The sequence below is a fragment of the Sorex fumeus genome, unplaced genomic scaffold (genome assembly GCF_029834395.1).
Source record: "Sorex fumeus unplaced genomic scaffold, SorFum_2.1 ptg000030l, whole genome shotgun sequence".
In the NCBI taxonomy this organism is placed as follows: Eukaryota; Metazoa; Chordata; class Mammalia; order Eulipotyphla; family Soricidae; genus Sorex; species Sorex fumeus.
In genome coordinates, this window is record NW_026606087.1 from 19,315,304 (window position 1) to 19,326,554 (window position 11,251).

At 56.7% G+C, this 11,251-nt stretch overlaps 1 protein-coding gene across 1 annotated transcript in view; it reads left to right on the forward strand.

Annotated features, from left to right (window-relative positions):
- The window catches only part of SLCO2B1 (solute carrier organic anion transporter family member 2B1), a 46,285-nt gene extending 35,852 nt beyond the window's left edge, over nucleotides 1–10,433 (forward strand). Inside the window, exons 9-14 of the mRNA XM_056115884.1 lie at nucleotides 176–533; nucleotides 1,837–2,002; nucleotides 5,971–6,134; nucleotides 7,321–7,385; nucleotides 7,559–7,679; nucleotides 8,517–10,433. Of these exons, the coding sequence (XP_055971859.1) occupies nucleotides 176–533; nucleotides 1,837–2,002; nucleotides 5,971–6,134; nucleotides 7,321–7,385; nucleotides 7,559–7,679; nucleotides 8,517–8,691 (1,049 nt within the window). The 3' untranslated portion in view covers nucleotides 8,692–10,433. The remainder of the gene's footprint in view (nucleotides 1–175; nucleotides 534–1,836; nucleotides 2,003–5,970; nucleotides 6,135–7,320; nucleotides 7,386–7,558; nucleotides 7,680–8,516) is intronic.
- The last annotated feature ends 818 nt before the right edge of the window (nucleotides 10,434–11,251 follow it).

Genomic DNA, 11,251 nt, shown 5'->3' on the forward strand with positions numbered 1-11,251 from the left:
CCACGAGTGATCTGAGCACAGAGCCAGGAGTCAGCCTTGAGCACAGCCCCGCAAAGTAGAATTAGATGCAATAAATGGGCAAGGACGGAATTCAGCAGTTCAGGGGAACAGCACAGTCGGGGGACAAGAAACAGAGGGGTTGACTGGCACCCCCCAATTCCGTTTGCCCCAACAGTCTTCCCCAGGGTGCTGCTGCGGACCCTGCGTCACCCCATCTTCCTGCTGGTGGTGCTGTCTCAGGTGTGCATGTCCTGCACGGTGGCGGGCATGGCCACCTTCCTGCCCAAGTTCCTGGAGCGCCAGTTCTCCATCACCGCGTCCTACGCCAACATGCTCATCGGCTGCCTCTCCATCCCCTCGGCCATCCTGGGCGTCGTGGTGGGCGGAGTCCTGGTCAAGCGTCTGCGCCTGGGCCCCAGGCACAGCACCGTCCTGTGCCTACTGGGGGCGCTGTTCTGCCTGCTTTTCAGCCTGCCCCTCTTCTTCATGGGCTGCTCCACCCACCGGATCGCGGACGTCACCGACAGGCTGGGGTGAGTGTGTGGACACCCAGGGCCCCTTGTGCAGGAGGGTGGAGGGGGGTCCGGTGGCCTTGGACAGGGACCTGCTGGGCTCAGATGGGGACTGTTCCCTCCTGCAGAGACAGTGTCAGACCAATGCCCCCGTCCCCAAAAGCCTCCCACCTAAGGGAGGAAGAGTCTCCCCTTTGCTCCTGGCCCCACCTCCCGCCTCCCCATCCTGATCATTCTCTTCCGTGGGGGCACAGGACCTTTACCCAGAGACATCCCCATGCCCAGGGACTCTTAGCTTCCTCTCTGGTCTCCACCCTGCAGCCTGACCCTTGGGTTCCTAATCAGTTTGCCCAATCCTTAAGCCAGGTCATACTCAGAGCCCCAGGGGCCAACTCTGTGCCTCTCCTTTTTGTTTGTTTTGTTTTGTGTTTGGATCACACCCAGAGATGCTCAGGGATTATTCCTGGCTCTGCACTCAGGAATCACTCCGGTTGGTGCTCAGGGGACCCTATGGGGTGCCGGGGATTGAACCTGGGTCCGCCAAGTGCAAGGCAAATGCCCTCCCCATTCTACTGTTGCTCCGGCCCCTCTCTGCCTCTCTTTGGGGGGGAGGGGGCCTGGCTGAACCTTGTTCTGGTCCGTGAGACTAGAGTTCTCTACTGACCACATCCCAGGCAGGACTCAGTGAGCCAAGGAATGAGACAGCCCCGGGAGATCATGAGATTCCCCAGACAGCAATGACAGACTGAGAATCTGAGACCCAGAGCCAGAAGGAAGAGGTGTGGGGGGAGGGCCCAGCGAGAGGCTTCCCTGGCCACACTCAGAGCTCAAATTTTCTGATGAAAGGGAGCACCCCAGGGGCCAGGAGATAGTGCAGCAGGTACGGCTGTTGTTTGTATGCAGCAGATCCAGGTTTGATGCCTGGTACCTCACATGGATTCCAAGCACCACCAGGAGCACAACACATGAGCGCAGAGCCAGAAGTGAGCCCTGAGCACCACTGGATGTGGTCCCCAAACAAACAAACAAACAAAAAAATACGGAGCAATCTGGTTCACCCAGAAATGGTTCTTTTCTTCCAGAACTAAGTCCTGAGAGGAATTTCACTTATGCTCCCTAAGAAGGGCCATGGAGGAGCAGAGGGATCTGCACAGCAGATGGAGGCCCCTAGCCTTGGGTGGGGCTCCCAGCTCTGGCCCTGTGCCCCGCACACTCCTCTGGGCACTGAGCACCATGCAGGGAGCAGAGGCCTCTGCTCCTGTTCTCAGGCGGGGAGCCCCACGGGGTGGAAGCAGACCATCCCGACAGGCCTTTCTCTCCGCAGGGCCCCTCCAGGGCTGGAGCTATATCCAAGCTGCAAGGAGGTCTGCGCCTGCCCCTCAGGGGACTTTAACCCAACCTGTGATACCAGCACACGCGTGGAGTACCTCACACCGTGCCACGCAGGCTGCACAGCCCGGGTCACAAAGGTCGACCCGGACAAAGACCAGGTGGGTGTGAGGCCAGGGCAGTCCAGGGCCTGCCACACCCGCCTCTGCATCCTCCCACCTCCCCTCACAGTGCTCTCTCACTTTCACTGTCTCATCCCCCGTTCACTTTCTCTTTTCTCTTCCTCACTTTCGCTTATTTTCTCTCTCGCTTTCTCATTTTCTCCCTCCCTTTCTCTATCATTTTGTCTCACTTTCTCATTTTCTCCCTCACTTTCTCTATCATTTTCTCTCTTTCTCTCTTACTTTCTCTATCATTCTCTCACTTTCGCTGTTTTCTCTCATTTTCTCTACCACATCTCACTTTTTCTCACTCTTACTTTCTCATTTTCCTCTCACTTTCAATTTTTTCTTCCACTTTTTCTTATTTATTTTCTCTCACTCATTCCTCTTCCTCTCCCGCCTCTCACTCTCTCCCTTGCTGGCAGGTGTAGGGCGTTGTTCTCTCAGTATGCCTTTCTCTCTGGCCTGGGTACAGCCTCATGCCAGGGAGCCTAGAGGAACCTGAGCTGGGCAAAGGCAGAGAAACTATCTCAGGAATTGCAGGGGTGCTGACGGGCAGGAGCAGCAGTCCCCCTGCATACACAGAAGGATGGACCAACACAGCCTGCCCGGGAGGGCCCCCAGGGCATCTGTGCTGGGTCTGCCAGGGAAACAGCCAGAATTTTCCAGGGGAGATGCCTGCCAGGAAAGGGCTTTCCAGGAAGAGAGGCAGCAGAAGCAGGGCCTGGAGGCCAGCACATGTGCACGGAACACACGGGCACATGTGGGCACATAACATGCACTTGTGGGCACAGATGCACTCACACGTGTGAACACATGCCAGCACACAACATATGCGCGCATGGGCACAGATGCATTCAACACATGTGGGTACACGTACACATGCATGCACATGTGGGCACAGAGGCATGAACACTCATAAACACAAGGGGACACACAGAGACACACGCAGACACCCACATGAAACATGTGCACAATCATGAACACACAGGCACACATGTGGGTGCACATGTAGATACACGTGTGAAACGCACTGACACAAGGGCACACATGTGAGTGCAGACATGGGCACAGTCACATATACTCACACATGGTATCTTAGGAAGCTGCAGAGAACTTGCTGGAGCAGAGCACGAGGGTTCCTGGAGGAGGAACGGTGAGGTCAGAAGGGACCGGACTGAGTGCGGGGCCAAGCGTGGGGAGCCAGGGGTGGGTTTCAGCTGCAGAGTGATGGGGTCACATCTGTGTGTGATCACAGTGGAGGTGCTCTGTGGCCGGAGTGAGCAGGCCAGGAGATCAGGTGGCCTGGGGGGCAGCAGTGGTTGCATTCTGCCCAAAGCCAGGCAGCAGCCTTCAAGCACCCCCATGTGGAAAAGACCCTCTTTGCAGGGTGCTAAGAACTCAGAGCTACGGGCTCTTCTCTCAGTGGTTCTGCCTGTGGGGTGGAGAGAGGCTGGAACCAGCAGGGTATCTGCTGTGAGCTCTGGAAGGGCACTGGAACCCATGGGCTTCTCCACACCCTCCTCAGTTCCCAGAATCGCTCAGGATGGCCCTCACCTCCCTCAGGCCCAGAGGAAGTGGGATGGGCGGTGGTTTGGTCTCAGGCAGGTTGTCCAGACGCCCTCCCCAGAGCTTCCCCCTGCAGAGACCCCACATTCACACAGGCTGCAATCAGCAGGAGAGCAGGGGGCCCCCGGGCTGGTACCTGAAAAGAAGCTGGGGCAGGCACCTCCCAGGCTGTGGAGCTATTTGTTTGGGACCCTCAGTCCCTGCCCCCTGCATGTTCCCCTGCTTTGACCCATCCTCCTCCCTCCCCTTCCTGCCTCCAGATGTGTCTTTCCTGGGGCCTCTTCACCTGCTCCCCCATCTCCTCTGCCTTCGTGCAAAGGCTGGAGTCACTCCATCCTGTCTGTCAGTCTGTCTCTCATGCATAGAGCTTTACAAGTCTTCCAGCATCCTCCTGGGCACACCTGTCTCCAGCATCCTCCTGGGCACACCTGAAGTTCTTGGGGCACGCTGGCCAAAAGAAGTTCTACCTACGGGAGAAATGGAAAGTTTGAGTTTCCGGGCCAGTTGGCTCCAGGGGGTGTGGGGGAACACAGGCTGTCCAGACCATTCTGGTAGGGTCCTTGCTGGAGGTTTCCTGCCACCAGCCCACCCCAGACAGATGTCTACTTGCAGCCTGGAATAGGGTCAGCCTTTTCTCATATTTCAGTCCTTTAAGGGGTCCTAGATTTCTTGGAGCTCCGTTTGCTGATATGAAGGAAAGCCAGACCTCGCCCTCTGGCCCCCAACACCCAGAAGACTAGGCCCACCTGCATGACTGCAGCTCTGCAGAGTCTGTGCCTGGGTCAGAACTCCTTCCCGGGCCCCGCCGGCCTCTCTGGTCCCCACCGCACTGGCCGGTGAATGCAGCAGCCAACCTGTGGAAGCTTCCAGAATAGGCTTTCAATCCCTTCCCACACTCGGGTCAGCTGGTCGGCAGGGCGCCTCTGGGAGCTGCATTCCAGGTTCCTGTGTTGTTTCCCAAGCGCCTCAGTATCGGCCAGCCCCCACTAAGAGCCCCCCCCCCCCCCGCCCTTGTGCTCCCTGCTGCAGGCGGAGGGAAAGGTTTGTTGGATTCCTGGGGGCCAGAGATTTTAAGCTTGACCCTTCCTCCACATCTTCCCATTTCCCTGGGCAGACTCCTGTCCACTCTCCAAGCCTGGTCCAGGAACCCTCTTTGGTGATGCTTCCCTCCTTCCGCTTTCTTCCCAGTGTCACCAAGTTTTTGGTGCTGTCTACACTCTGTCCAGTGCCACAGCTGTCCTTGACATCCGTGACACACAGAGCCAGGGCCAGGGAGCTCCTGCCCTGCATACACCTGCATGTGGGAGCCTGGGGTTGAGTCTCAAGGGGGGGAGGAGGGGAGAGAGATGGGGGGGGAGAGAGAGAGAGGAAAGAGAGGGTTCCCTATACATTTCCTCCTCAAAGCACTCTTTGTTCCTTTGATTCCTTACAAGGATGATCAGAAATTTGGAACACTGCTGTCAGTAGACAAAAGTGTATGTGGTGCATGTGGTTTGGATGGTGTATATGTATGCATATGCATGTGTGCGAATTTGTGTGCATGTGCGCGAAAATGTGTATTATGTGTGTATATGTGTGGGTGTATGTATACCTGTGTGTCTGTATGTATTTGAGTATATGTGTGAGTGTGTGTATGTGTGCGCCCATGTGTGAGAATTTGTGTATGTGTGTATTTGTCTGCGAGAGTTTGTATACATGTGTAGGTGTGAGAGTGAATAGGAGTGAGAGTGTGTATGTGTGTATGTGTGTATGTATGACTTTGTGTTTGTGTTTGTATATATCTGTGAGTGTGTGATTTTTGTGAAGTGTGTGCATGTACGTGTGTGCGCGTGTATGTGTGAGTGTAATTCACATACACCTGTGTATGTGAATTGTATATGTGTGAGACTGTATATGAGTGCAAATGTGTGCATGTGTGTATGTGATTGTGTGTGAATGTGTGTATGTGTGTGATTTGTGTATGTTTGTATATGTGTGATTGTGTATGTGTGTGATTGTGTATGTTTGTATATGTTGAGTGTTTACGTGAGTGTGCATGCCTAAGCAGTGTAAATGTGTGCATGTGTATGTGTGTGTGATTTGTGTGTTTGTATAGGTGTGGTTGTGTGTGTGTGAATATATATATGTGTGTGCAATAGTGTATGTTTGTATGTGTGTGAGTATGTGTGATTTGTGTTTGTATAGGTGTGGTTGAGTCTGTGTGTGTGTGAGTGTGTGTTGAGGGCGGGTCCCCTCAGAGCCTCTCTCCCTTCTTTCTTCACTTTCCTCCCATCCCAACAGGCTCTACCCTGCGTGTCCCCCACCTGCAGGACTCCCTGAGCCGCCCTGCTCAGCCCCTGCCCCCCGCTGCTCTGCACCCCAGGCCTCCGCAACTGATGTCATTCTCCCTCTGCGTCCAGGTCTACTACACCAACTGCAGCTGCGTGGCTGGAGGCGGCCACGTGCTGGCGGGCTCCTGCGACTCGGCCTGTGGCCACCTGCTGCTGCCCTACATGCTCCTGACCAGCGTGGCCGCAGCGCTGGCCAGCCTCACTCACACCCCATCCTTCATGCTCATTCTCAGGTGAATGCAGGGGCTGGCTGGCGGGTCTCAAAGGGAGGAGAAGCCAGAGAAAGGGTGACCTGGGTATCCTGGGTGCCATAGGCCCTTCTGGCATGATCCAGGGCAGGACACTTCTCCTGTGTTAGAGCAGCCAAGGTCAGGGGCAGTGGTGCTTGGGTTGGTCCTGGCTGGACCTTCCTAGGACGGGGAGGAAGAAGTGGTCTCCATCCACCCCACTGCCCTAGTTAGGGAAGCAGGAAGAGGGCCCAGGAAGTGCATGCAGAAGCCAGCCTCACCAGGTGGGTGTGGCCCGTGATTCAGAGTGTCCCTCAGCCCAGGCTGAGTGTTGTCTTCTGCTCTGAGAGCTTCTGCCTTTGTCCCCAGGAGAGCCACGGTGCCTGACCAATGACTGTCACCTGAGGATGCTCAAGCCAGTGTCTGGGTTGGGGCATGGAGGGGAGCCTAGAGGAGGATGGCTCCAAGCTTTTGCTGTGCTGGTTATTAATGTTCACATTTCTATCAACAATTTTATGTATTTGCTTATTGCATGATTATGTGATTATTCCCTATCCACTTTCTAAAAAACCCAGAAGGGCAGTAGAGCCCCACGCTAATGTCAGAGAGAGACGGCAGCATCCCAGAGGCCGACCACAGGGGTGAGGGGGTGCTGGCCCACAGAAAAGGGGGTGAGGGGGCAGCTGGCCCGTGGGCAACATGGATAGGGGTGAATGGACGCAAGAATGCCTGAGTTCAGGATTGGACACCCCACAGCTCTGCCACCTTGGCCAGTCTCCCTTCATGAAGTGGGGTGTATTACATGCCCATCTCGTGGGGGGCAGGAAGCAGGACCGGACCATCCACGAGTGACCCAGAAATGCCCAACGCCACTGCTAGCAGGGGGGAGTCACTGACTAAGGTGCAAGCCCCCCACTCACTGTGACACTGCAGTGGGTGGGGGCTGTGGAGGAGAGGCCCGGGGTGCAGAGAGGGAGAAGGGAGGTGTCCAGGGCCTTCCTGGGCTGAGCGCAGAGTCTCCTGGTCACAGGTGTGCTGGGACAGGGGTGCCGGCTGGGCAGGTTGTAGAGAGTGGGGGTAGGGTCTGACCCCTAGACTTTCAGACTAGGAGACTCACTGAGCAATGGGGGACAGGGGGTCTGGAGCCCTGAAGGTGGCGACCCCATCCTCAAGTGACCATTCCTCTTGCTAGGGGCGTGAAGAAGGAAGACAAGTCCCTGGCCGTGGGGATCCAGTTCATGCTCCTGAGAGTTCTGGGTAAAGAACCTGTTGATCCGGGGTTCCGGGGAGTGCAGGGTCCTGATGGGGCACAGGGCTAAGCACAGGGCAGCAGGCCAGGCTGGGTGTCTGGAGGTGGGCATGGGATCAGTGGCTTTTAGGGCAGGGGTGTTTGGGGGGTCCGGGCCCCGTCTCAGTGCCTCCTCCTCCAGCCTGGATGCCCAGCCCCGTGATCCACGGCAGCGCCATCGACACCACCTGTGTGCACTGGGCCCAGAGCTGTGGCCGCGGCGCTGTCTGCCGCTACTATGACCTGGACCTGCTCCGGAACCGGTGAGGATGAGGGGGCAGCTGGGCGGGGCGGGGGGAGGAGAGGTGCAGGAATTCTCAGGGAGGAAGAAAGCCAAGAGCTGGCCACCCCCACCCAAATCCCAGCTCCTGGTCACTGTCTGCAAGAGGTGTGTTTGCAGGGCTGAGCCTGGAGGGAGCAGGAATGGCCTAGCTCAGAGGGAGGGAGGGAAGGAGGGAGGGAGGAAGGAAGGAAGGAAGGAAGGAAGGAAGGAAGGAAGGAAGGAAAGAAGGAAGGAAGGGAGGGAGGGAGGGAAGGAAGGAAGGAAGCTGGGGTGCAGCGGCGAGAAGGCACCCCACTTTGCATGGTATGACCTGCCTTTCCTGGGACTCGGTCTCCCCTTCTGCTCAGCTGGGAGCTCAAAGAAATGTGATGCTGTGGATGTGGATGAGGACGGGCTCCCCATATCCACAGCTGCTCCTGGGGTGGGTGAGTGGGCGCTGGCCAGCCAGAGTCCAGAGCAGAGGGGTCTCCCTCTGGGGTTTGGGGTCTTCCAGAGAGAGAAGGTCAATCCAGGGCTTTGGCCGGCAGGGCAGAGGGAAGCCCCTTCGTGATAATCAGCCTTGAGAGCAGCCAGCTGGCGTGGGCCCCCTGTTCTTGGAGGCAGGCAGGAGGGAACCGGGGTTTTGCTCCCCAGGCCCTGCGCAGAGTCCCTGGGCTCGACTCCAGGGCTCCCCCGAACTCCCACGGCCCTGTGGCTGGAGGCCTGGGTGCCTCTGACGGGTCAGTGAGTGGCCACGGCCAGGCCTGCTCCCCCCCCCTCACCCCGCACCAGTGCAGACGGGCCGGGGCCTCCCTCCCACCATCCCGTCACTCTCCAGGTTCATCGGCCTCCAGTTCTTCTTCAAGTCGGGCTGCCTGATCTGCTTCGTCCTGATCTGGGCCATCCTCCGGCAGCAGGACCAGAAGGAGGACGCCCCGGAGAACAGCCCCACCCCAGCCCTGCTGCAGCAGGCGTCGGAAACGAAGAAGAAGACACAAGAGTCCCGGGTGTGAATGGAACCCAGGGCAGCAGCTACCTGCAGGACGGCCTCTGTCTGAGCCCTTGGCAGTGGAGGCCTGTGCTCCCATTCTCAGCCCTCCACTGACTTGCTGGGTGACTTCGGACAAGTCACTGACCCTCTCTGGGCCTTTGCTAGGAAACTCAAGCCAAATTGCCATGGCGGCTGCTTCTGAAACAAGAGTTTCTCCCCGCCGCACAGGCGACCGGGGAATCAGGTCTGCCTAAAGCTGGAGAAGTGGACATAGGAGTGGACTGCCCTGCCCAGCCCTGATGTCAGTCGCCTCCTCAGTGCGGCAGAAATGGGCTTGCCTGCTTTAGCTTGAGTCCACCGGCGGCGTATGTCCACCTGGCGGACTCAGGTCCCCTCCCCTGCGACGCCTCCCAGAGGAGCCGGGGCCACAGGTCCTCAGTCCAGAACCAGCCACTTGGCGCCCCCTGGAGGTGGGGGTGTGCACGGTTCTGAGAGGTGGCAGGTGAGGAGGAAGGCGGGTCTCTCCCTACCCCCAGCAGAGGGGTGTGACCAATCCCACCCTTCTGTGGCCACGTCAGGGTCTCCGCCCCAGGCTCTGGTGAGGAGGGAAACTGGGCCCCCACGGGGGCTTTTCCTACCATTGAGGACCAAATGTGGGTGCAAACATTAGCCAGGATCATCACGGTCAAGTTCTCACAGTAGGGCCAAGGAGAGCACAGCAGGCTTCAACCTGCCTTCAACCCCCAGCACCATGGAGGGCCTTGAGCCCCACCAAGAGCATCCTGAGTGCAAGCCAGGTGAAGTCCTGAGCATTGCTAGGTGTGGCCCCAAGCCCAAGATATACACTCAAGAGATCTCACACGGAGCGGGGACCAGAGCCAGAGGACAGCGGGTTGAGTGTTTGCCTTGCTCACAGCCGACCTGGGCTGGCTTCCCGGCCTCCCATATGGTCCCCCGAGCACCACCAGGAGTGATCCCTGAGTGCAGAGCCAGGAGTTACCCCTGAGCATCACCGGGTGTGACCCCACACCAAAAATACATAAAGTAAATAAAAGCTCTCCTATGAGTGACGAGGCCCATTCACATCACAGTGACTTCTGTTCCTCGAACCCCGATTTCACCATTCCCTCCTCCCGGCGGCTGGGGGCTGAGTCTCCAGGAAGCGTGGCTCCATGTCTCTTGAGCTTGGGGATCTCCAGGATGCCTGTGGGTGAGGCTGTGTCCCCTGGGAGACCTGGGAGGCTGGGGGTAGCAGTTCCAGCTCTGGGCGCTGAGCAGATGGGCAGGGCTCTTGGCTCTGAACCCTCTCGGTTCTTTTCCTGCATCAGACTTGGTCTTGTTCTGTAGCCAGTCTTAGCCGATGTGGTTCCTTCCCTGCAAGGAGGGACCTGCTTCTAGACTGTTCTATGGCTACCATGTATCACACCTGGCTGGGGTCCTCCAGTCAAGAGGCAGGACACAGGCCTGAGCAGGGAACTTGGGGAGAAACTGGTGGGATGGGGGCTGGGGTCCACATGACTCGGGCTCCAAGAAGACTTTGAGGCTCTCACATGAAAGATGAGGGCAGTACAGAAGTTCTCGTTCCTATTTTTATTCTCTCGCTCGATGCGATGCCTGATAATGTTGAACAAATATCTGAGCCCGTATTTATCAATGACAAGAATTTCAAACTCCTCTCCAACGAGATGAGGCTGCTTGTAAATTTATAATTCTTTCTCCCTCCCAGACTTTGCAGAAATATGCTGGAGTTATCGATATAGCTTATTATTAAATTTATTCTTGCATAATGTCTCCTCAATTGGAAAAATCCTTTCTTATAAACTGCATTAGGGCTTGTAGCAACCACATTATTTCCAGCTATTTAGATTCAAGTTTTACTGGATTCGTCGCTCACCATTATTTTCTGGCCGTGACATCTAGCCCCTTCTCTAGATTCTGGTCTAATTTTCATCTGGCTGGACCACTTCCTTTCAAAATAGCCTGGGGGCTGGCGCGAAGTCATGGGTTTACTCAATCCTCACCTGTCCAAATTGTCAATCTCACTTTACAGGTGAGAAAACAGTCCTGAAATGACAACGGACTTGCCCAAAAGCACAATGAGAAGAAGAACCTTCTTAGCTGATGTGGTTCCTTCCTGCAAGGAGGGACCTGCTTCTGCCCCTGGCTCCACACTCCAGACAAAGAGCAGAGTTAAAATCAGTAGCAGGGCCTGGTTTTAAGCAGGGTGAGGTCGAAATTTTGTGGGAAATTAAAATTATGTCATTTGCAGGGCCCTCAGAGAACACAGGACCGGAAGTTAGCTCAGCATGCTGGAGCATGTGTCTGGCAGCCACCAGGCCCCGAGCTCGATCCCCTGCACTCCCTGGACCCCCACACGCACACTCGAGCATCGCCAGGTATAGCCCGGGTGTCCCCCAGCCTTGCACATCAGACCCTCACAGCTCCTCGCTCACTCCCAAAGTGCATTCTCCACCACACCCAGAAATCTTGCTGGCCTAGGCTCAGGCGCCGTATGTTTCAAGCCCCTTTCTCCCCCCCCAACAACCCATGTATTGTGTTGCAGACGACACAGAGCACAACAT